This window comes from Megalobrama amblycephala, linkage group LG19 (assembly GCF_018812025.1).
Source record: "Megalobrama amblycephala isolate DHTTF-2021 linkage group LG19, ASM1881202v1, whole genome shotgun sequence".
NCBI classification, from domain to species: domain Eukaryota; kingdom Metazoa; phylum Chordata; class Actinopteri; order Cypriniformes; family Xenocyprididae; genus Megalobrama; species Megalobrama amblycephala.
Window position 1 is genome coordinate 39,070,724 of NC_063062.1, and position 25,814 is coordinate 39,096,537.

At 38.1% G+C, this 25,814-nt stretch overlaps 1 protein-coding gene across 8 annotated transcripts in view; it reads right to left on the reverse strand.

Moving 5' to 3' along the window:
* Positions 1-25,814, reverse strand: part of LOC125254115 (spectrin beta chain, non-erythrocytic 4-like) — a 103,784-nt gene that overhangs the window by 44,950 nt on the left and 33,020 nt on the right. For all 8 annotated transcript variants that reach the window (XR_007181599.1, XR_007181600.1, XM_048168555.1 and 5 more), the window contains 5 exons: positions 23,977-24,847; positions 21,484-21,621; positions 14,576-15,332; positions 12,286-12,488; positions 8,326-8,416 (listed from right to left, as the gene is read on the reverse strand). Coding sequence is in view for 6 of the 8 variants with exons in the window: in XM_048168555.1 (XP_048024512.1) it covers positions 8,326-8,416; positions 12,286-12,488; positions 14,576-15,332; positions 21,484-21,621; positions 23,977-24,847 (2,060 nt within the window). In the remaining 2 variants the exon portion in view is untranslated. The remainder of the gene's footprint in view (positions 1-8,325; positions 8,417-12,285; positions 12,489-14,575; positions 15,333-21,483; positions 21,622-23,976; positions 24,848-25,814) is intronic.

The window sequence follows — 25,814 nt, forward strand, 5'->3', positions numbered from 1 at the left end:
TTTCTAAAAAATTTATATTTAACCACAAATGCTCATCTTGCACTGCTCTGCGATGCATTACGTAATCATGTTGGAAAGGTCACGTGCAGGGCTTGACATTAACACCCGCCAACCCGCCAAATGCGGATAGATTTCAGCTGTTGCGGGTAAGACAGCCACTCTCACTAGTCACTTTGGCGGGCTGAATGTAATTTCAGCCTACAGCCTAATCAAAGGTAGCCAAGCTCGTTGTAGCACAAAATTACAATCCGATCACAATCCGTTATCGATTAACTTGCAGTTAGTGAAGGTGGGATCAGCGGAATCGCGTTGAATGACACACAACAGAAGCGCTCTCTCGGGCGCGATCAGATCTCCTTTCCTTGCGCTTGAATAGTGAAATACGCGCGCACACACATTTGTCAAAATGTCTCGCGTGAATACAGTCGGTTATGACTTAAGTGGACGTAAACGGGTTGGTAAAAACTGGATATGTGTCAGTATATTACATACATGCATTCAGCAGCCCAATTAAATACCTGTCTGTCATTAATGTTAATCAAACAACAAAAGATGTTAAATAAACCTACTGTATCTGAAAAAAAGAGTTTAGGCTATTTAATTTACTATTGTATTTGTAATTTGCTAATTTGCTTCTTTGTTCTGTTTATATATCCTAACAAAAATAACTTCATATAACCCACCCGTACATACCAGCTGATATACCATGTAGGCCTAGGCTTGATTCAGGTGGTCAATCTGCGTTTGAAAGTTTGAAAGGGTTTTAAATCTAGCAAATCAAGTAAAATGACTCAAAATCATCTAATTTTCTCCTCCAACTTCAAAATTGTCTGACATCGCTGTTTTACCTTTTTTTGTAAAGTATGTTTGACTTTGCTTTTTAAACAATGGGTCGCTACTTCCGCCTACATCATGTGTGACTTTTCCAACGTGATTACGTAATGCATGGCGCATCACAGAGCAGTGCAAGACGAGCATTTGTGGTTAAAAAGTATATACGTTTTTACTTTTTTTAGAAAATGACATTGTTTCGCTAGATAAGACCCTTATTCCTCAGCTGGGATCATGTAGAGCTCTTTGAAGCTGCACTGAAACTGACATTTAGACCTTCAAACCGCCGGTAAATGTTGATGTCCACTATATGGAGAAAAATCCTGAAATGTTTTCCTCAAAAACCTTAATTTTTTTTCGACATCTTGGATGACATGGGGGTGAGTAAATTATCAGGAAATTTTAATTCTGAAGTGAACTAATCCTTTAATAGCTGGTAGATGGCAGTTTAAAATCATTCATACTTTAGGACTAACTGTGCTTTTTAACCTCTCTCTAGTGAACACTACAGTGACCTCTGCCCTCATGAAGCACCCAGCGCTCTCACCCATAAAGACATTTAGGTCAATCATGGTTATTCCTCAAAGAGACCCTGGGGGGGAATGAAGCAATAAATCCAAGGAAGAGCAAGTGACCATCCAGGGACACGGGAATTAATTATCCAGTAAACTGATGGTTAACTACACCACCACCAACAACACCAGAGAGACATTTAAACTACCAAAGACAATAATGTGATACTTCAGATCAGGAAACATCTCAAAGGAACAACAGAAGACAAATCAGAAAAAGTGTCACATAGCATTCAATCGTACTATGGTATCCTGTACAGTATGCAAATTTTTGGAGTATATGGAATGCCGAAGGGATATTTTTGTAGACCAAAACCTGGAAACTAGTTATCATTTTAGTACTTCTGATTCCATTGTCCTGAAGTCAATATTTTTTTTTTTAAAAAAAAAGGGGTTTTGTTTAAATGCCTGAATTTAGGTCTGTGGTGAACACAAGCTCAAGATATTTCATATTTTATTCTACGACAAAGTAGCACCGCCTTTTGACTTTTTAAATTCTTTTACTTGTCTTGTAAAGGCGGCTGCTAACAAGTGGCTAAATGGGACTCCAGAGGTTGTCTGAGACATTAAAGGTGCCCTAGATTCAAAAATTGAATTTACCTCGGCATAGTTGAATAACAAGAGTTCAGTACATGGAAATGACATACAGTGAGTCTCAAACTCCATTGTTTCCTCCTTCTTATATAAATCTCATTTGTTTAAAAGACCTCTGAAGAACAGGCGAATCTCAACATAACACTGACTGTTACGTAACAGTCGGGATCATTAATATGTACGCCCCCAATATTTGCATATGCCAGCTCATGTTCAATGCATTACACAAGGGCAGCCAGTATTAACGTCTGGATGTGCACAGCTGAATCATCAGACTAGGTAAGCAAGCAAGGACAATAGCGAAAAATGGCAGATGGAGCAATAACAACTGATATGATCCATGATAACATGATATTTTTAGTGATGTTTGTAAATTGTCTTTCTAAATGTTTCGTTAGCATGTTGCTAATGTACTGTTAAATGTTGTTAAAGTTACCATCGTTTCTTACTGTATTCACGGAGACAAGAGCCGTCGCTATTTTCATTTTTAAACACTTGCAGTCTGTATAATTCATAAACACAATTTCTTTCTTTATAAATCTCTCCAACAGTGTGTAATGTTAGCTTTAGCCACGGAGCACTATCAGACTCATTCAGAATCAAATGTAAACATCCAAATAAATACTATACTTACGCGATTAGACATGTTACATGACGAACACTTTGTAAAGATCCATTTTGAGGGATATATTAGCTGTGTGAACTTTGTTTATGGTGTTTAAGGCAAGCGCGAGCTCTTGGGGCGGGGAGCACGAGATTTAAAGGGGCCGCGTACCCTGAATCGGCGCATTTATAATGATAGGCAGTTAAAAAAATTAATAAAAAAAAAACTATGGGGTATTTTGAGCTGAAACTTCACAGACACATTCAGGGGACACTTAAGACTTATATTACATCTTTTGAAAACATGTTCTTCGGCACCTTTAAACGTCATCAACCGAACAATTAAACTCATCTACTCACTAGCCACTTTCACAGCCTTGTTATGTTTATAATCAGCTCTTGCAAACTATTCTAACTCAAACTTTCAGGAAAAATGTTTTTTGAATAAAGACTGAAAGAGTTGACAGAAGCTTGAAGGATTAGTTCACTTCAGAATTAAAATGTCCTGATAATTTACTCACCCCCATGTCATCCAAGATGTTTATGTCTTTCTTCAGTCGAAAAGAAATTAAGGTTTTTGAGGAAAACATTCCAGGATTTTTCTAGATATAGTGAACTTCAATGGGGTTCAACGGGTTGAAGGTCCAAATGTCAGTTAGTTTCAGTGCAGCTTCAAAGGGCTCTACATGATCCCAGACGAGGAATAAGGGTCTTATCTAGCAAAACGATTGGTCATTTTTTTAAAAACAATTAAAAAACTATATACTCACAGAGCTTATTTTCAGCAATAACCTATTGCGTTTCTGTCAAGGGAATCAGGGTGATGCTAATTTCCAGGTTGGCCTACAAAAATTAAAATAAATCATTGCAGCACTCTATACTTGGCTGACTACCTTAGCAAAAACAAGTATTGCATCCCACAATGCAATGCGCTTGGTTTAACTATCCACATCCAGTGTGACAAATTAACTGGAATTAATGCCAGCTGTGATTTGTGACTTTTTTTAAAATTCATTTTGTGATTGGACTGCAAAGGGTTAAAGATGTTGTTACACAAAACTGGATTAAAAATGCAACACAACAGTTTTATTTGTAGATTCCACTTGCTGAATTAAACATGCAGTGCAGACAACAATGTAGTCCTGTTTAAAATGTTCACTGTTGCATAGCATGTTCTGTTTCAGATACTATTTTAAAAAAATAATAAGTCATATTCAGTGTATTACTGTATAGACTGCAGTATGCGGTGCCAAAATCTGCCACTCTGTCACAATGTTCAAAGTGTTTAATGCATGCTATGCCAGATACTGCCTACTATATAATATATATTATGCAAAGATAAACATTTCAAACAGTAGTAAGCTGTTATCCAGTAAACAAATACAGTCACACGATCTCACTACGTTGCATGTTTCAGGGCTACTTTACAGTAGTATTTACGCAGAATCAGAGAATGCTACAAATCCATTGATTTTGATGTGGATCTCAAAAATATAAACAGTTATTTACCATTTTTTAAACCCCCCCCCCCATTTAAAATTCATAAAAGTTGTGTTCATTTGTGAAGATTATCACAATAAAAGAAAAACAGTACAAGATGCATTGAATTGTGAGATACAATATTCAATTCAGTATGCTCTGGTTGTATAAGATTTTAGCAAGCATTTGGTTATTCAGATTTTCCATGCACACAGAAAATTTGCATTCAGTATATACACACACTAGAAGTTCCCTCTTTTGCACCTCGCTTTTAAATTGCTAATTCAAATTTTTTTAAAATAATTTTAAAGCAAAAGTGAAATGCACAAAGCCGCATGGGCATTCATAATGGTGCAGGGCAGAGTGAGCATTTTCAATTAATTTTAAGTTGAGCTTCCATAGGAATGAACTGAAAACTCTCCGCGCCAGTAGACATACACCGTTATGAATGCCCATGCGGCTGTGCGCATTTTACTTTCATTTTCAAATTAGCGCCAATTCGGGGCAGCAATTGCTTGAATGGTGGGTTCATTATTATTCTTAATGAAAAACACATCTAGAAAAACAACTAATCCTTTGCAGGTTCCCTATTAGCAATGGGTTTCAATCCAAAATACTGCAAAAATCCAAAAATCTTCCGCCATCGTCTTGTCAGTCAGCTCCTCACTCTCGTGATAAATGAGATCTGCTGCAGTTGGCAAGTGATGTAACCGGCTGAACACCGGTAACACTGTCAACACCGACTATTGCAGCAAGCCTAAACACACACTGCATACACGTATAACATGCATGCATAATTACTGCACAGCATACATACTGAACACTTTTCACACTGGTATAAGAAGAAGAAGACACTATGCTGTTCATAAACAATATGGCATTGCATACTGTATACTGGATGTATTTCCACAGTGCATAGGAGAAACTGATTCAATGCACTCTGATCGTGCTGTTCTCAGTCTCCACACGTGTTTGACAGCTCTTAGTGAAGGCAGAGATCTGTCCTCAGCCCTGCAGTGAACACAAACACACACACACACACTCACCCACACACTGCTGAAGTTCTCTCTCTCGACTGAATGAGTGATGAGGAGACCTGCTAAATAATTGAACATGAGAAAGGAAGAACAAGCACAGCCCAAATAAACCTTCAGGTTTGGGCCACACTGGGAGCCTTCTACTGTACAACTGCTTTCACACAGCATTTACCCACAATGCTCAGCTATTCAGAATCATTCAAAAACACAAACAAGATGTCACATGTTAGGGCTGTGCGATTAATTGAATTTTTGTTTCCATTTTGTTTCTGACTTCCAACGATTATAAAAACACATTTTATTGTGCCGCATTCTATTCCTAAACTAACCCTAATGGTGAAATACACACAAAAATATGTCAAAATGACGGGTATTCATGTAAACACTCTCAGTTATGTCTAATGTGAACGTAAACATTTGGGAAAGAAATCGGATGTGTGTTAGTATATTAGATCTGTCTAGGGTGTTTTCACACTTGAATTCTCTTTAAAAGAACTGAATTCAGACCCCATGAAGTGGACCAAGACATGAACCAAGAGGAAAAACAAAAATTCTCTTTACGTTTACACGGTCCCTGTCCCTGAAAGAGGACTCAGATCAGACTCAGATTTTTGGTCCACTTAAGTAGTAATGGGCTCTCAGACCTCTTTGTGTTCATACTGTTGCTTTTTAGATCTAGTCCAATTCAGTGGTTGATGGCTGACTATCCAAAATTTGAGCTCATTCGGTTACATTGTCTCACTGTAACCAAGATTTGTATTTTTTTGTATTTTTAATTTAATATTATTTATATTATTTTGTAAAACAACATATGACTTAAGTACATATTTTGTTGTCATTTTATACTTCTATTGTCTTTGAAATATGATCAATGTACTGACAAGCATTTATTGTATATAAACTAAAATATTAAGTGAAACTTTAATGTCATTTATACTGAAAATTGTATGTCATGATATACACATATACATATAAAATTATATGTAATTAATTACATTTATAATGATGAAGTTACACTTTTAAAATACATTAATTTGAAATGTAATATGAAACAATACAGTTAAAATAATACTTAAATAATAAGTACTTTACATGTGCTTTAATAATAATAATAATAATAATTCCTTACATTCACATAGCGCTTTTCTGGGTACTCAAAGTGCTTTACATACGGAAGGGGGAATCTCCTCAACCACACCGATGTGCAGCATCCACCTGGATGATGCAACGGCAGCCATATTGCGCCAGAACACTCTCCACACACCAGCTTATTGGTGGAGAGGAGACAGAGTGAATCCAATCAGTGTATGGGGATTATTGAAGGCCATGATGGACCGAGGCCAATGGGCAAATTTGGCCAGGATGTCGGGGTTACACCCCTACTCTTTTCGAAGCACTTCCTGGGATTTTTAACGACCACAGAGAGTCAGGACCTCGGTTTAACGTCTCATCCGAAGGACGGACACTGGCTGGTGATGTACTTGCTCAAAAATTGATTTTGGATAATTTTTAACCAAAAAAAGTTACGGACTGCAGCTTTAACTGTGTTAAGAAACAATCATGAAAGTCTACTCTCTTTAGTATGTTAGTCAACACATCAAATAAATGTGTACTTTAAATCATGAAAAAAGATGATTAAAACAATGTTTTAAAATGTACTTTAAAGTAAAACAGTTAATTTGACATTGTTACAAAGTGGTTAAAAGTGTACTTAAAGCTGCAGTTCTGTAAGTTATGCCTCTTTGTCGCCACCTCTGTTCAAAACCGGCAATTGCAGTTATTTGTAGAATTATCATCTTTACATGGGTTGTGCCTCAGCGCGGATTAATCTAATGCTCTGAGGAGAATGTGGCTGTCAGTCACCGCACCGGTGGATACAGTACTTCGGAATCACAGATTATAGTCTTGGAAGTATGACCAAAATAAGAAAATGTCATCTGAACAAGTAACAAATCTGCCACTTTTGTTCTGACCAACTGAGGAAAAAAAAGCATTACAATAAATCACTTTATCAATGTTGATTAATCTAACGATCGCTTAGCTCATATCACATGAAAACGTGCAAATTATTATTATTGTTGTTATACTTTTTTCTCAAATTGTTAAAGTTAACAACATCAGCATTGCGTGGCTGTGTCTTTAGTAGTCTAATGTACAGCCTAATCTCTAATTGTCCATTTGTCATACCATACAATCCACCATCAAAATGATAAATTAATTATTGCTGCGAGAAAAGGCTATAAATGATCCGTCACCTGCAGCATCCTCAAATAATATAGCCTACTAGCCTGGACTTGTTCTTTATGTCAACAGACTGGACGTAATGACGCAAAGACGAATGGCTGCATGCTTGAATTTCCAGTAGAAACCCACCAGTACCACTCGAATTATAAAACATTATTACAAGCTTACCGTTGTGAATCGGGCTGAGGTAAGGAGATAGTTTTGAACACTTGCTGGTTATGTACTTGCTCAAAAATTGATTTTGGATAATTCTGGATAACTTTTATCCAAAAAAAGTTACGGACTGCAGCTTTAACTGTGTTAAGAAACAGTCACAAAAGTCTACTCTCTTTAAGTGGAATTTTTTTTGATTAATATTATATCATCTGGAAGTACAGATTTTTAATATTCTTTTCAGATTTAAAACACACTCAAAGTGCACAATCAATAGAATTAAGTGCACTTCGTTCTCACAAGGGTCAGCAAAATTTTAACAATTTGTCCACGCTGAAGTCTGTCAATCACAGTCAATCAAACATATCTGATGTTTAATATGCAAACATATGGAGCAGGATTTTGGACCAATGAAATGTCACTGTGGGCGGGATTACACAGAATGATGCCACTGTAATTAAAACAAGTGAACATTAAAATGTCCTGTGGCTTGACTATCTCGACCAGTTGGAAAACCAAAAAAACATAAAACATATCACTATGACATTGCATTTGGTTAGGACACTCTGTAAGAACATTGTATTTTTGTTATGCTACTTGCAAGAAATACTTTCTTTCTTTCAAAAACCTTTCATAAACCTGCACTGTGGTGCATCCACACTCGACTGTGCAAACTGATCATTTACTTACAGAGGCAAACATCTTTTTTCGTTCAAAAATCATCTCTCACACAAGCTTCACACATTTTTCTAAAGCAAAGGCAAAGTATGAGACAGATTTTATTGTTTGTGCTCAGTTGGCACTCATCCTACCTCATGGCAGTCTTGTAGAAACCTCTGGAGCTCCCACTGGTCATTGAGTTTATGAAGCCACTGCTTAGCGTGTTCACGGTTCTGGTTCCCTCTGTGAGTGGCACATAAATACAGAAACGATCAGAAACTCTTTTATTATTTGTGCTAAACGAATAAGAACCTATTATCAATCAATTGTAACAGTGTTTTATAGCGGAGTCTCTGTTTAAAACAGAAGGTAGACTGTGCCGTAACAGATTCCATATACAAATGCGCTTCGAAATCCAATTTCACGCTCCTCACCGAGACTGCATTCAGATCAGTGACTGTGGATTCTCAGCGAGTTTCTTTGTTATGCCTCTATGGAAAAACATTTTAAATTCAATGCTGTCTATAGGAGCAGCTGCCTGGTCAATAACGGTGAAATGGAGGGCAGATACAGACGTCAGGTGGTGGGTCGTCTTAGAGGAACAACAGCACTCCTTTTACAATGAAAGAGCAACATGTTTGTATTACAAATGCTAAGTGATAACAGAATAGAGGTTTTGACATAAAGAAGAGTGAAAAACATAATACAACAACTAGGTCATTTTCAAGAAATGGTGCCAATTCTGAATCATTTATGTCCCTATGACATACTACGGATTAGGGCTGGGCGATATGACCAAAAAAATGATCACAATAACATTTTTTCATATCAGTCGATATCAATAATTATCACGATTAATGTGAAATCTTTATTTCTTTCAAGTTTAAAGGCAGATGTAGAAACCAGAGAGTTAAAGGGTTAGTACACCCCAAAAAAATTTCTGTCATCATTTCTTCTCACCCTCATGTCGTTCCAAACCTGTAAGACTTTCGTTCATCTTTGCAACACAAATGAAGATCTTTTTGATGAAATCTGAGAGATTTCTGTCCCTCCATTGATAGCTACACAACTGACACTTTGATGCTTCAGAAAGTTCATAAAGAGTTCGTAAAACTAATCCATGTAATTTGAGTGGTTTAGTCAAAATTTTCTGAAGAAACACGATCGCTTTATACGATTAACAGATTTCATTTAGGCTTTTATTCTCTTGTTGAAGCATCAAAGTGCGTCAGCTATCAATGGAGGGACAGAAATCTCTCAGATTCCTGCAGAAAGATCTTCATTTGTGTTCCGAAGATGAATGAAAGTCTTGCGGGTTTGGAACGACAAAAGGGTGAGTAATTAGGTAAGAAATTTTCATTTTTGGGTAAACTAACCCTTTAATTGTGGTTTTCTCATTAGAACAAGACAAGCACTTTACAAATTAATATCACATGCTTTGTCTCTTAGAAATGCACATTTTGCAGTAGCTTGAGTTGGGATTCAGATGTAAATTTATGTTCATTAACAAAAACAGTAACATCTGTAAAAATTGTAAAGAACTCATTTATAAAGGGTAAAATCCCCTTAAGGTCTTCCACAGTATTTGGATCAAGTTAACCACAGGTAAAATCACACATTGTAACTCACTACTATGGTAAAAAAGTAACTATATTGTTTCTGTGGTATTTGTTATTAAAAACAGTAGCCTAAAGACATTTAGTATAATACAAATATACAAAAACTGCTATAGTTTAAGGTTTTTTTACAAGATGTAATATAAGTCTAAGGTGTCCCCTGAATGTGTCTGTGAAGTTTCAGCTCATAATACCCCATAGATTTTTTTTAATTAATTTTTTTAACTGCATATTTTGGGGCATAATTAGAAATGCGCCGATTCAAGCTGCTGCCCCTTTAATTGCTCGCGCTCTCCGCCCCCTCCCGAGCTCTCGACTCTATCATTGCATAAACAAAGTTCACACAGCTAATATAACCCTCAAAATGGATCTTTACAAAGTGTTCGTCATGCATGCTGGATGCATGCTTCAGATCATGTGAGTATTGTATTTATTTGGATGTTTACATTTGATTCTGAATGAGTTTGAGGCTATATGCTCCGTGGCTAACGGCTAATGCTACACTGTTGGAGAGATTTATAAAGAATGAACTTGTGTTTATGAATTATACAGACTGCAAGTGTTTAAAAATGAAAATAACGGCAGCTCTTGTCTCCGTGAATACAGTAAGAAACGATGGTAACTTTAACCACATTTAACAGTACATTAGCAACATGCTAACGAAACATTTAGAAAGACAGTTTACAAATATCACTAAAAATATCATGATGTCATTGATCATGTCAGTTATTATTGCTCCATCTGCCATTTTTCGCTGTTGTTCTTGCTTGCTTACCTAGTCTGATGATTCGGCTGTGCACAGATCCAGACGTTAATACTGGCTGCCCTTGTCTAATGCCTTTCATAATGTTGGGAACATGGGCTGGCATATGCAAATATTGGAGGCGTACATATTAATGATCCCGAATGTTACGTAACAGTCAGTGTTATGTTGAGATTCGCCTGTTCTTCGGAGGTCTTTTAAAAAAATGAGATTTATATAAGAAGGAGGAAACAATGGAGTTTGAGACTCACTGTATGTCATTTTCATGTACTGAACTCTTGTTATTCAACTATGCCAAGGTAAATTCAATTTTTAATTTTAGGGCACCTTTAATAAAAATTATATTCCATTACCCCTTTAATACATTTAATGTCTACATTAATATAATAAAATTTGATATGATTCTCCCACATTTCTGCCACAATACCATGGTTACAGTTTGTTTTATTAGATAAATCCATGGTAAATGTTGGTGATTTGTGGATTGAAAAGCCTTATAACTATATTGCTGTGGCTCAGTGTTTCTCCTGTTTTCTGGGTGAGAATGTCAGTGCTGTTTCATCTGGCTTTTAACTAGTTTAAATCGCAACAAGGCATTTGATTTGTGGTTTGTATGGGAGAACTCTGCACCAAACTTGAACACTTTTCACTGGATCTCACAGCGCTGTTTACTGGTCATGTGATCGAGACAGTCAGCAAGTAAACGCATTCACTCTAAGCTCACGCTGCGGTGTGTTTTGAGCAGAGCTAATAAATGGTCCGTTTGGCACGGTTCAAACAAGCATTTTGCCGTGTTTGCCGTTTAATGCAAATGTTTCTCATACGCAACAGAAATGGCAGTGCTTATCAGGAAAACTGGTATTGGCACCAGTGCGACGGCCTGCAACATGCATGTGCAGCATTATTTGCATAGTGCATAAACATTATATTGCATTATTATAACACTGATCAAACTTTTGTTCTAATTTTATTGAGGGAAATATATTGCGATAATTATTGTTGTCGTTTTATCGTCCAGCCCTACTACAGATATAATTAACAGTATACTAAGTTTAGTCATCTTATTTGATAAAGTCACAAAACAATGTTTTTATATGTGATGAAAAAGAAAAATGTTTTTTTTTTCATCTGAAAATCCACCAATTTTTCTACTCATCACCATTTCATTTTAATTAAAAAAAAATAAAATGTAGATTAGATAGGATACACAAACAAAAATGGCATAATTACCTAAATAAACATTAAAAGAATATATACTTAAATGCAAACCGAATGTCATGTTTTCGGACACTTTTAATTTGACAATATTATAAAATGCACTTTTGAAAAGTGTACTTAAGTGCGTTAAGAAACTGTATATAAAGTGTATTCCTTATAAGTGCACGTTTGTGGCATTTTATTTAATTAATGTTATATTATCTGCAAGTATAGCTTTTTAAAAATATACTTATAAGGACAGTTTTACCCCAAAACATTTAAATTATTAGTAAATACATATCTTTTAAAATAGAAATGATATGATATGATTGGGAGAATCAACCATAGAAAAAAAACATATTTATTGACCACTAATTCTAATATTGGAGGTTACTGATTTCTTAAATAAAGCAGTAATGTTTTAAAATGAAATAATAGAAAAATATCCTGGATGTTTCAGGCACAAATGGCACTGTTTCCTGAGAATGATCCAGCTCTACAAGGTTTAAATATCATTATAGGTGTTTAGTTGTGACCTGTTAGCGAGTAGATCCACTCTCTCTCTGATGCGCTCTGAATAGATGTTGTTCTGACTGATGAGGCTCTCTCCCGCCTCTATGACGGCTTTAATGCGGTGCAGGTTGAGCTCCATGGTGGTGGTAAAGTCCTTGTGCTTTTTGATGGCTGCCTCCACGGTCTCCACTGTGGTGGGGAGCTCCACATGGGCCAACGCTGACTCCTGAGGAGAGGAGAGAAGGATAGGGTCAAATATACAGGAAGCATCTAAAATGAGGCCAGATCAATTACACTAAAAGCAAATCCATAATCATGGCAAATGGCAAGCCGTTGGTGGTACTGCAATAATAAACACTTTGAAACAATTTCAATGCTCCCATATCCTTCTGTAGCTATGTTTTCATCCAAAGCTGTGAATTTATGCGCCTACATCACGCTTGACCTTTCCAATGTGATTACGTAATGCGTGGCGCATCGCAGAGCAGTGCATGTGCATGATGAGCATTTACGTTTTTAAGAAAATGACAGATCGTTTAGCTAGATAACACCCTTATTCCTCGTCTGGGATCATGTAGAGCTCTTTGAAGCTGCACTGAAATTGACATTTGGACCTTCAACCCGTTGAACCCCAGTGAAGTCCACTATATGGAGAAAAATCCTGGAACCTTAATTTCTTTTCGACTGAAGAAAGAAAGACATTAACATCTTGGATGACATGGGGTGAGTAAATTATCAGGAAAATTTTAATTCTGAAGTGAACTAATCCTTTAAAACCATAATTGCCAACGGTTTAGTTGTCCTTACAGTGTTTTCGCATAGAAAGGTGAAGCTCAAACATTCTTAAGGAAAAGAAAAGAGGCTAATGAATGCCACTGCCATGTGTGTTTAGCGCAAACCAGTTCATGCTCGATGGCATGTATTAAAGTGTGGATTCAGATGGCTCTTATTCTGTGCCCGCAGGCAACAGAAAGCAACTCTGGGCTTTTAGCAAACCAGAATAGACACAGCTTCTAACATACACCCCGACAGGGTTGAGGAAATGCATGTCCTCTGACATTTAAACTGCATTTAAGATATTTTTATGAAGTGATGACCCGACATAAAAAGCAGCAAATGTCTCAGAATAAGAACTGAGCAATGACCTTAAACTGCCCTGATGCCCCTGACATTTAAAAATGTGACCCCAAAAACATCAGTCAGATCAGTTCTTGTCTCCTAATGGTCTGATAACTCTAATCCACAGAAAATAAAAGTCATACATGAAGCCCTTTAATATATCATTTGTTTCAGCAATGAGATCTAAAGGAGAGCAAATGAAGACATTTTTTTAATTTTGCACTTCATATGATTTCACTTTTTTTTTCTTTTTTGCATTTGACTTTTCCCTCAGTTTTTCCTCATTTCCGAGGGTGAACTGGTTTACACTAAGCACAGACGGCAGTATTCAGACTTGCTATGTTGTGATCGCCTGTTGACCCCAGTTTCAGAAGTCTCAAACTGTGCTCAGATATCAAATTCTGTAGTATAAAGTATGAGACTTCAAAAAATTCTCGTCAGATTCTTTCAAATACCAAATTACCTCCATTAATTTTAATAAATTAAAATATATATATTGTATGAGAAACATTTTAGACAAATCTGGTAATTAAACTTAACTGTATTTAAATATATTATTTAACCTCTCTTCTGCCCTGTCACTTTTCTAACAATTTGTTTAAAAGTTTGGAATAATTCAGATTTTTAAATGTTTTTGAAAAAGTCTCTTATGCTAACCAAGACTGCATTTATTTGATAAAAAATACAGCAACAGCAATATTGAGAAATGTTATTACAAATTAAAATAATTTCGGCCTGATTTTGTTCAAAATTATGTCACATCTTCTATTTAGTTTGAAGTATATCAGGGCCTTTATGATGGATGGATGCTCTTTTTTGGGTTTCAAAATTTAGGGTACCACTCGCTCCTATTATAAAGCATGGAAGAGCCAGAATATTTTTTAATATAACTCCGATTGTGTTTGTCTAAAAGAAGAAAGTCATATACACCTAGGATGGCTTGAGGGTGAATAAAATGTGGAAAAACTGTTACAAAAGATTTCTATTTCAAATAAATGCTCTTTTGAACATTCTATACATCAAAGAATTCTGGAAAAAATGTATCACCAAAAAAATTGTTAAGAAGCATAAATGAGACCTCCTTTCAGATTTCTCAGCTATGAAAGAGTGAACTCTGAGCAATAACATTTTAGGGGGAAAAAATCTTTAAATTTGAACAGTGCAACTGACATAAAGAGGTGTGAAGGGCTTCACCTGGTTATTGAGGAAAGCCTCAGCCTGCTTGACGTCCCTCAGGAAGAGATGGAAGATGTGAGCTTGCACCAGCACCTCCCTCCTGCTCTCCCACATCTCCAGCAGCTTGTTCCAGCCCACATCCAGCTTGTGCAGCCACTGCTGCAGAGCTCCGTGAGGCAGCGGCGCTTCCTCAGACTCCAAAAGCTCATTCACAGCCTGCAGACGCTCGTAATCCTCTTCATACCTTCCGATCTCCTCTTTCAGCGCGGCGTGTTGGTTTATTAGCCGTTCTGCGTCCTCTAAAGCATTGGGAAGCTCATCGGAAGCAGCAGCTGTCTGAGTCTGCACCAACCAGGTGAGAAAGGAATCCAAGTCCTGGATGAACTGTTGCAAACGGCCAGCAACGGTTAAAGAGTCCTCGCAGCCTTGCAACGTACGCTTTAGTTCCTCCCACTCCACGCTGATGCCCTCAAAGGGAACCAGGATGTCCACGGCCTTGTCCGGATGGGATGTGGCAAGCTCTTCCGCATCCTCCTGAAGGCGAAGGAGCTTGGGCTCAAGAACCGCTAGAGCTCCCTCCATGGTGGAGAGACGGCGCTGCAGTGCCAGAACGCTGCCCAGGTCACTGCCCACATATTGCGTGGCATCTATGGCTTTCCGTTTGTCCTGAATCTGGGACTTGATTTCTGTGCATTCCAGCAAGTAGTTCTGGATGCGCAGGATCGAGTCCAGGTGATCTTTCTTCTGCTCGACCAGCTCGACGATGCGGTTCCACCTGTGATGTGCAAAAAGAAAACAATTTAGCCTGTTGTTAATTTGATCAATGAGTTTAAAGACTCTTTAAACACTGATCTTTGATATCTTTGAGGTCATCAATACACTAGTCCACTCCTAAATGCTTACATTAGCTTTTTTCATTCATAAGTGCATGTAAAATGTACAACTTTTTTCTTCTGGGAAAATGGCCTCACAATATTGATTACTCAGTGTTCGCAGCAGGGTTATTATACGTCACTAAAACTAAAACAACCATAAAACCATTTTTGTTATTGTTAATTGAAATAAAAAAAATTATATATATATATATATATATATATATATATATATATACACACACACACAAACCAAAATGTATTCAGACACCTTGAACATTTCATTCATTAATTCAGTTTATTCACTATAGTTAAAAAAATGGTTATAAAATATGACAAGATCTCAGAGTTAAACTGTGTCAGAAAAAATTAATCTTAATTATGTCAGATAACACTTTAGCAAAACATGGTCAGGTCAAAGTGTCTGAATAATTTTTGGTTCCATATTTTCATCAATTTTACTGGTAGTCCACTGTATGAAGAATTTTTGGGTATAATATGTCACAGTTAACTTTATTTTGCTATTCTCACTTACATAAATGAACTATAGTGTCCTGCACCCACTAGTAAAAATATATCAAAAATATCTAAAATGTCTGAATAATTTTTGGTTTGACTGCATATAATATAATATAATATAATATAATATAATATAATATAATATAATATAATATAATAATAAATAATTTAATTAATAAAACATTTTATTTATTTCAGCTAGTTGCCAAAGACGGGATTTGTTATATTGAACATTTACTACTGCATTTAGTGGGTGTCGCAGAAGAACGCGACACCATTAACTTGGACGCCGCATAAAGAACATTCACAAAATGGCGGCTACTAAAAACACCAGTATGTCCCACTATCTCCAAGTCACTACGTCTCCGCTGATCGCCCAAGTCACGTCACGTCTCCGCTGATCGCCCAGAGTCACGTATGTCTCCTCTGATCGCCCATACGTCACGTCTCCGCTGATCGCCCAGAGTGACCTCCGCTGATCGCCCAGAGTCACGTATTTTCGCCCATATAGTCTCCGCTGACATCACGTACGTCTCCGCTGATCGCCCAAGTCACGTCACGTCTCCGCTGATCGCCCAGAGTCACGTACGTCTCCGCTGATCGCCCAAGTCACGTCACGTCTCCGCTGACGCCCAAACGTCACGTCTCCGCTGACGCCCAGAGTCACGTACGTCTCAGCTGACCGTGCAGTGTCACGTCACTCTCTGGAAAAGGGCGCAGAGGACTTAGTGTGGCTGATCCTCCGCTGACTTCACAAGTGGCTGGCATTCCCAACCTCTGCCGGCCGCTTCGCTCCCAGCCCGGTGGCCGCTTCGCAATGCAAAAATAAGTTCGTCTATTGCAACTCTCATTCGTCTATTGCAACGCTCTCATTCGTCTATTGCAACGCTCTCAAGTTCGTCTATTGCAACGCTCTCAAGTTCGTCTATTGCAACGCTCTCAAGTTCGCCTATTCAACGCAAAATCAACTATACTGTAATAGTATCTCAATTATACTATAAAATTCCTTCTGCTTTCCTATCCAAGCGTCTTGTCCTGCCGGCGCCAAGCTCCTCGGTCTGCCAGCACCACCCAAGCTCCTCGCTCTGCCGGCGCCACTGTATACCTGTGCTTCTTGCCCTGCCGGCGCCACCTGTGCTTCTTGCCCTGCCGGCGCCACCTGTGCTTCTTGCCCTGCCGGCGCCATGTACTTTAGCCCTGCCGGCGCCACACGCTTCTAGCCCTGCCGGCGCCATCCACGCTTAGCCCTGCCGGCGCCATCCAGTGCCCTGCCGGCGCCACTTTGTAATAATGTCGGCTTCAAACGCCTGGCCCTGCCGCCGCCACCCGAACTCCTTGCCCAAACCTGCGACGGGCCCCGCTGAAATTAACTAGTACATTAAATCACTATGTTTTAGAGAATATTTTGTCCTGCTTTAAAGAAGTACACTTATTTTGGTGTTGATTAACATACTAAAGCACATGTAAAATACTTGATTATCATTTTCATTCACTGTAGTGTTATTTAATATTACATTTAAAGTTAATATATTTTAAATGTACTTAATTGCCACTTCTTCATTACATATGTGTAATTACAAATATAATTTTAATGATATACAAGTTTCAATAGAAATGACATTAAAGTAAATTTTAGCCAAAAACACTCTAAAGTTTCACTAACTGCATTTCATATAAATTCAAACTCTAATATATTTTTGTTCAATTGTAAATGCAATTAAGTGTCAGAAAACATTATATTCAGTTCACACTTAAGTATATGCTTTTAAAGTACTTTAAATTTAAAGTACTATTAAATGTATTCTAAAGTGTATTTCTTTTTCACAGGGGAATGTATTAATTCAGAACAGCTTTGCATACAAAATCTGTCCCAATATCCCATTGTTAAGTTCATATTTATATCATTCTGTTTCATTCCACTTGGCAATCTAGAGCATGGCTAGAATGATAGATAATAGAAATGACTCGTTTCCAGAACACATGACTCAGTCTGAATCATTCTCAGATCATGGGTAACACACACACAGATCAAGGACCCACCCACACAAACACACAAAAAACAGTCCAAGGGAGCACCGCTGGGCCACAGTTCAAGACCGGAGACCCAACATCACAAATCAAACACACAGGAACTACAGGGCACGCTTAAATGAAACATTCTTTTAAATACACCGTGGCATTATATAATGAAGAAGACAATAACTGTGAATGTGTTTGTGTACGGCCCATAGTGCTCTGTTTTGAGCCGGGTCAGGCGCGCCTTGTATGTGGCAGTCACAGCAGATGGCAGCACACTGAGAAAAGCTATTTATGCCAAGGTCGGTCTAAAACGGATCACTGGAGTTTTTCACACATACGTCACAGCTTGCCAGTTTCAGTGAAAGCTTGTGAAAGCAGCAGCCCATTTTCTAAAGACGCTCATGTAGAGCTGTGTGTTAAAAGTGATGAACAACAGCAGTATCAGAAACAGGCCTTTCTGAATGAAGCATTTTTAAAAAATGTATCAACTGAAAGCAAATACATATCAGGATAAGGAAACACTAGTAAAAGACAAAATGAACAATTGACCAGAGATATTTGAATAGAAAATTATGATGTTGAATAATTAATTTGCATTAATAAATAGTGCATTTTTGGTTCGAGTCCAACTGTTCCCACCCACTTTTTAGCAGCTTTGGTTATGGGTGTATTTGACATTAAAACCAAGCTTAAAGGTGCCCTAGAATTAAATATTGAATTTATATTGGCATAGTTAAATAACAAGAGTTCAGTACATGGAAAAGACATACATTGAGTTTCAAACCCCATTGCTTCCTCCTTCTTATATAAATCTCATTTGTTTAAAGGTGCCCTCGAATGAAAAATTGAATTTATCTTGGCATTGTTAAATAACAAGAGTTCAGTACATGGAAATGACATACAGTGAGTCTCAAACTCCATTGTTTCCTCCTTTTTATATAAATCTCATTTGTTTAAAAGACCTCCGAAGAACAGGCGAATCTCAACATAACACCGACTGTTACGTAACAGTCGGGGTGTACGCCCCCAATATTTGCATATGCCAGCCCATGTTTCCAACATTATAAAAGGCATTAGACAAGGGCAGCCAGTATTAACGTCTGGATGTGCACAACCAAATCATCAGACTAGGTAAGCAAGCAAGGACAATAGTGAAAATGGCAGATGGAGCAATAATAACTGACATGATCCATGATAACATGATATTTTTAGTGATATTTGTAAACTGTCTTTCTAAATATTTCATTAGCATGTTGCTAATGTACTGTTAAATGTGGTTAAAGTTACCATCGTTTCTTACTGTATTCACGGAGATAAGAGCCGTCACTATTTTCATTTTTAAACACTTGCAGTCTGTATAATGCATAAACACAACTTCATTCTTTATAAATCTCTCCAACAGTGTAGCATTACCCGTTAGCCACGGAGCACTATCAAACTCATTCAAAATCAGAAGTAAACAATATAACAGTATACAATACTCACATAATCCGACGCATACATGCCGCATGCATGACGAACACTTTGTAAAGATCCATTTTGAGGGTTATATTAGCTGTGTAAACTTTGTTAAGGCACTGTTCAAGGCAAGCGCAAGCTCTGTGGGCGTGGACCACGGGATTTAAAGGGCCGCAGCATTAAATCGGCGCGTTTATAATGATGCCCCAAAATAGGCAGTTAAAAAAAATTAATAAAAAAAAATCTATGGGGTATTTTGATCTGAAACTTCACAGACACATTCAGGGGACACCTTAGACTTATATTACATCTTTTAAAAACATAATCTAGGGCACCTTTAAAAGACCTCCGGAAAACACGCGGATCTCAACATAACACCGACTGTTACGTAACAGTCGGGATCATTAATATGTATGACCCCAATATTTGCATATATGCCAGTCCATGTTCAAGGCAGTAGACAAGGAAAGGCAGTATTAACGTCTGGATGTGCACAACCAAATCATCAGACTAGGTAAGCAAGCAAGGACAATAGTGAAAATGGCAGATGGAGCAATAATAACTGACATGATCCATGATAACATGATATTTTTAGTGATATTTGTAAACTGTCTTTCTAAATATTTCGTTAGCATGTTGCTAATGTACTGTTAAATGTGGTTAAAGTTACCATCGTTTATTACTGTATTCACGGAGACAAGAGAGCCGTCGCTATTTTCATTTTTAAACACTTGCAGTCTGTATAATGCATAAACACAACTTCATTCTTTATAAATCTCTCCAACAGTGTAGCATTACCCGTTAGCCACGGAGCACTATCAAACTCATTCAAAATCAGAAGTAAACAATATAACAGTATACAATACTCACATAATCCGACGCATACATGCCGCATGCATGACGAACACTTTGTAAAGATCCATTTTGAGGGTTATATTAGCTGTGTAAACTTTGTTAAGGCACTGTTCAAGGCAAGCGCGAGCTCTGTGGGCGTGGACCACGGGATTTAAAGGGGCCGCAGCATAAAATCGGCGCGTTTATAATGATGCCCCAAAATAGGCAGTTAAAAAAAATTAATAAAAAAAAATCTATGGGGTATTTTGATCTGAAACTTCACAGACACATTCAGGGGACACCTTAGACTTATATTACATCTTTTAAAAACATAATCTAGGGCACCTTTAAAAGACCTCCGGAAAACACGCGGATCTCAACATAACACCGACTGTTACGTAACAGTCGGGATCATTAATATGTATGACCCCAATATTTGCATATATGCCAGCCCATGTTCAAGGCAGTAGACAAGGAAAGGCAGTATTAACGTCTGGATCTGTGCACAGACAAGGTAAGCCAGCAAGAACAACAGCGAAAAATGGCAGATGGAGCAATAATAACTGACATGATCCATGATAGCATGATATTTTTAGTGATATTTGTAAATTGTCTTTCTAAATGTTTCATTAGCATGTTGCTAATGTACTGTTAAATGTGGTTAAAGTTACCATCGTTTCTTACTGTATTCACGGAGACAAGAGCCGTCGCTATTTTCATTTTTAAACACTTGCAGTCTGTATAATGCATAAACACAACTTCATTCTTTAGAAATCTCTCCAACAGTGTAGCATTAGCCGTTAGCCACAGAGCATATAGCCTCAAACTCATTCAGAATCAAACGTAAACATCAAAATAAATACTTTACTCACATAATTCGAAGCATGCATACAGCATGCATGACGAACATCTTGTAAAGATCCATTTGAGGGTTATATTAGCTGTGTGAACTTTGTAAATGCACTGTAATATAGTCGAGAGCTCGTGTGGCAGGGAGCACGCGATTTAAAGGGGCGGCGCTGCCAAAATCAGTGTATAGTTAATGATGCCCCAAAATAGGCAGTTAAAAAAATTAATTTAAAAAAATCTATGGGGTATTTTAGCTGAAACTTCACAGACACATTCAGGAGACACCTTAGACTTATATTACATCTTGTGAAAAAGCATTCTTGGGCACCTTTAATGGTATACGTCACACAAACTGTACATGTGATGTGGAGTTACCTGCTGTTTAAGTGATCTTGACAGCCCCTGACTTCAGTGGAACTGGGGTGACCGCTGTCTAAAAGCTGCTGGACGATCTGATTAACATCTAGGATCCTTCCCATCAGGCTGTTCATCTCCTGGTCCAAGCTCTCAAACCTAAAATGCAGAGAAATTACTTCACAGATATAGATTGATTAATAAAGACTTATTTTCACACAATTCCTTGCACAATACTATGTTATGATGACCACAGAACACTTTACCAGAGAGCATGATTTGTAAACTAATACATGCTGATGTTTGCTTCAGATAATCAGCTCCATGGTATGGCTTTTCCAACGTAGTAAACTTGCTGGTACAGCATTGCACTTGTGACATGCATCATTTGGGCACAAGTCCCGTGAAATGTGAGTCACAATAAAAGAGCTAAAAGACATGTTGAAGCCTGATAACATGGCATCAAATGCGTTTTTATTTCACATTTGCTTTTGTTAACACTATCAGTTACATTCAGGGTAGTGTTTAAAATAGGTGCTGGGTTTTTCAAACATGGTAGAGCATTAATCTTTTAGTGCCACTCACCGGATATTTCTTTTCTGAACTGCTGTGATACGTACAACAACCGACATAATAAAACGTTGCCAGATTCACATTCATCTGTTTCAGATCAAACTGAATGCTCACTGGACATTTCACTTCGAAAGTGTCAAAAAACATGAAAGAAATGTAATATAATTTGCAGAAACGTCACCACGAGTGTCATTACCAAAGGCTGCTTGAAAAGTCGCTAAATGTCGCTAGATGTTGTTATGCGCCAATTAGCATACTCTTGACGTCAATCACTTCGTATTTGCATTCTGCCTAATATCGGCACTTTGCATCTGTTTTCTCTCCTAATCTGTGCTCACATACTGTATTTTAAAATGATCCTATTATGCTTTTTTGAACATTACCTTTCATGCAGTGTGTAAAATATTCTCGTTGCTTTATAATATTAATATTGAACCACTGTACTCACATGAACTGATTTAAATATGTTTTTAGTACATTAATGGATCCTGAGAGAGGAAATGTCATTGCTGGCTATGCAGGCCTCACTGAGCCACCGGATTTCAACAAAAATATCTTAATTTGTGTTCTGAAGATGAACGAAGGTCTTACGGGTGTGGAACGGAGTAATAAATGACATTATTTTCATTTTTGGGTGAACTAACCCTTTAATATAATACATAGCCGAATGTCTAATAAAGCTGTTCTCATTTACATATTTATGTCATTTTTATGAGTATACATGTTAACTAGCAGTCCAAAAAGTTCCTAAATTTGTTGCTAGGTGCTTTTTTGAAGAATAACGGGGTCTGAAAATTCGCTAAATTAAGGGACAAAATCGGTAAGTTGGCAACACTTGCCGCTGTCATTAGAAATCGAGCACCCCCAGGAATCGGGTCTGCACTGTTTTTCACTGAATTCTTGCACTGTTCTGCTGCACTCCATTACAGCACTCTGCATGTTGTTAGGATGACAAAAATGTTTAAGTTACATTTTTAGTCTGGTCTGCCTCAGCGGTCTAAGAACGCTCGTCAATGTCAAAATGATTGAGATGGCCAATCAAATTAAAAAGTAGGCGGGGTTTACCTTCTCTTTTTGCTTGTGCACACAGTCTTCACAGCACAGACGGGAGTGTCAATAGATCGCTTAACGCCGTTGTGGAGGTAAAATCACAAAACAAACGCACACAAACGTGTCCCTGCTCTTGATATACAACCATTGATGGACATCTTTGATTTTAATGAGGAAAAAAAAAAAAACTATGCGAGGGAAGATTAGAACACTCAACCTTTGATACTGTTAACAAAAATTCTGCCACTAGACCATTAGGTTATTCAAATATCAATTGCGGATCGATATATTTATTCACTAAATTGAAGAATCTCGGAACTAACAATTGTATTATGAAACTATCACATTAAACATGAGTTCTCAATGTACTATTAAAATTGATTTCTGGACATTGTAATGTTATCTTTTTCTACAATTGTTATTGTACATATCTGATATAGCATTGTATTAGCAGCAATTTCATTCACTGTTTTGTTTCTTTATGCTTTATAAAAAAAAAGGTCCCCCCAATGTTCAAGACATGGTTACGGCCTTGCATTAATGTTCATTATAAGACATTTAAATGATATAAATCATAATGTGATTTTGCAGGAATTATAATCAGGCACTAAAAATACTACCCATTAAAAGTCAGTTTGGGATCACCAATGGGATCACTTGGGGTCCTAAAGGAGACCCGATTCCAGGGGGGACTCAATTTCTCACCACATCACTACAGGCACGTTTTTCCAATAAGCCTGAGTTGCAAAAATGGCACACCAATTGCAAAAACTGGTAATGAGTAATTGCAAAAATGGCTCACAGAAGTGAAAGTATGTGTTTGTTATCTAATGCAGTAACATTCATTAACATTTTTTGGGGTCAGTGTAGACAAGCAACACCTGCTCCTACCTGTGTGCGATCACCTCCACGTCCTCTAGTCTCTCAGGAACCTCTATTTGGTTCAGCCACTGCTCCTTCTCATCGATCCACACCTCACAGGCGTTCACCTCACTAAACATGCGATACACAGCCAGCGCGTCATGCAGCCACTGCTGCCGCAACACGGCAACTTCCGCCACCTCTGTGTAGAGCTGCTCCGTCTCTGACATGCGTGCTCGCACCTCATCCAGCTCCCGATAATACAACGGCAACGCAACCATGTGTTTCCGAAGGCCCACCACTTGTACACGGTGTTTATCAATACTCTCTCGGACACCTCTGTGCTTTTTAAGAAGAGATTGCGTGGAGTACTCATCATGTCCGAAGTCCTCGCTAGAAACAAGCCGGTAAGTGTCCTGTAGCCAAGCTAGAAGATCGTCCGTCTCTGTGCTGAACTGAAAAAAGTCCAGCGCCTCCTGTAGGTTACACAGCCTCTGTGCGGCCTGGTCCTCCAGTCTCTTCCACTCGGCCTTGGCCTCCATTAGTCTCTCTTGTATTCCTGCAGTACCGAAGCTCTTCTGGGTGAGGATCTGCTTGCCCTTCTTCATGGTCTGCTGAAGTAGCGCCCGCCGCGCCAACAGCTCTCCAGCTAAAGTTTTGTGCTTCTGCAGCAGTCGCAGGACGCTGCTCAGGTCTTTTCCGCAGCTCTGCGTGGCCAAGATGGATGTCTTCTCCCGGATCCAAGCCTCCGATTCCTCCACCTCCTGGAAAAAGGCCCAAAGCTCGCGTGAATCCTCCAGCTCCAAGCGGCGCTTTGCAGCCAGCTGCTTTAATTCTTCTAGGCAGGTGTTGACGTGGTTGACCCGGTTACAAATTACCTGAGGGTCACACGGCTGGTAACCTGAGCAAGAGACAGACAGAAGAAGAAAGGGTGCATTTAACTGTATGAGATAAAAAAAAAAGACTTGTGATTGACTTATAAGCACCAATAAGAAAGTGTTACATACGTTTTTATGAATTTATAGATTATACATATAGTGGGTGGATATATTAGGCAGCAAGTGAACATTTTGTCCTCAAAGTTGATGTGTTAGAAGCAGAAAAAATGGGCAAGCGTAAGAATTTGAGTGAGTTTGACAAGGACCAAGTTGTGATGGCTAGACGACTGGGTCAGAGCATCTCCAAAACTGCAGATCTTGTGGGATGTTCCTGGTCTGCAGTGGTCAGTATCTATCAAAAGTGCTCCAAGGAAGGAACAGTGGTGAACCGGCGACAGGGTCATGGGCGGCCAAGGCTCATTGATGCGAAGGCTGGACCGTGTGGTCCGATCCAAAAGACGAGCTACTGTAGCTCAAACTGCTCAAGAAGTTAATGCTGGTTCTGATAGAATACACAGTGCATCACATGGATGGCAAATATATAATGTATACCAAGATTTAGAATGTTCTTCAGAATTCCAGAAAGCTCTCAACAGACCTAGAAAGTTCCAGAAAGTTCTAAACAGTTTTCGGAAGTGCTACTTATAAGCAGTAGGGTTTGTTATATGGTTGTTCCAGTTTTTTATCTCTGTGACCTTTTTTAAACTTAGAGGAATTAGGGCATTTTTCATTGTTTTTAAGCAAAACTTAATTGATTTATGATACAGGAAATCTTTTATTTGAAAAATAGTCAAAAAGTTATAACCCTAGTGTATACGGAATAGACAGCAACCCAGCAGCCCTCTTGTGGAGCGTTTTGCAAGTTCCTCATGTCATACTATTTTACACACTCTACCCTGCAGAGGTCTCTGGACAGTTAAAACAGATCCAGAAACCTTTATATCACAATCCTCCATCAAGTCTTGACCCCAGACAGTGTCTCCGAATCTA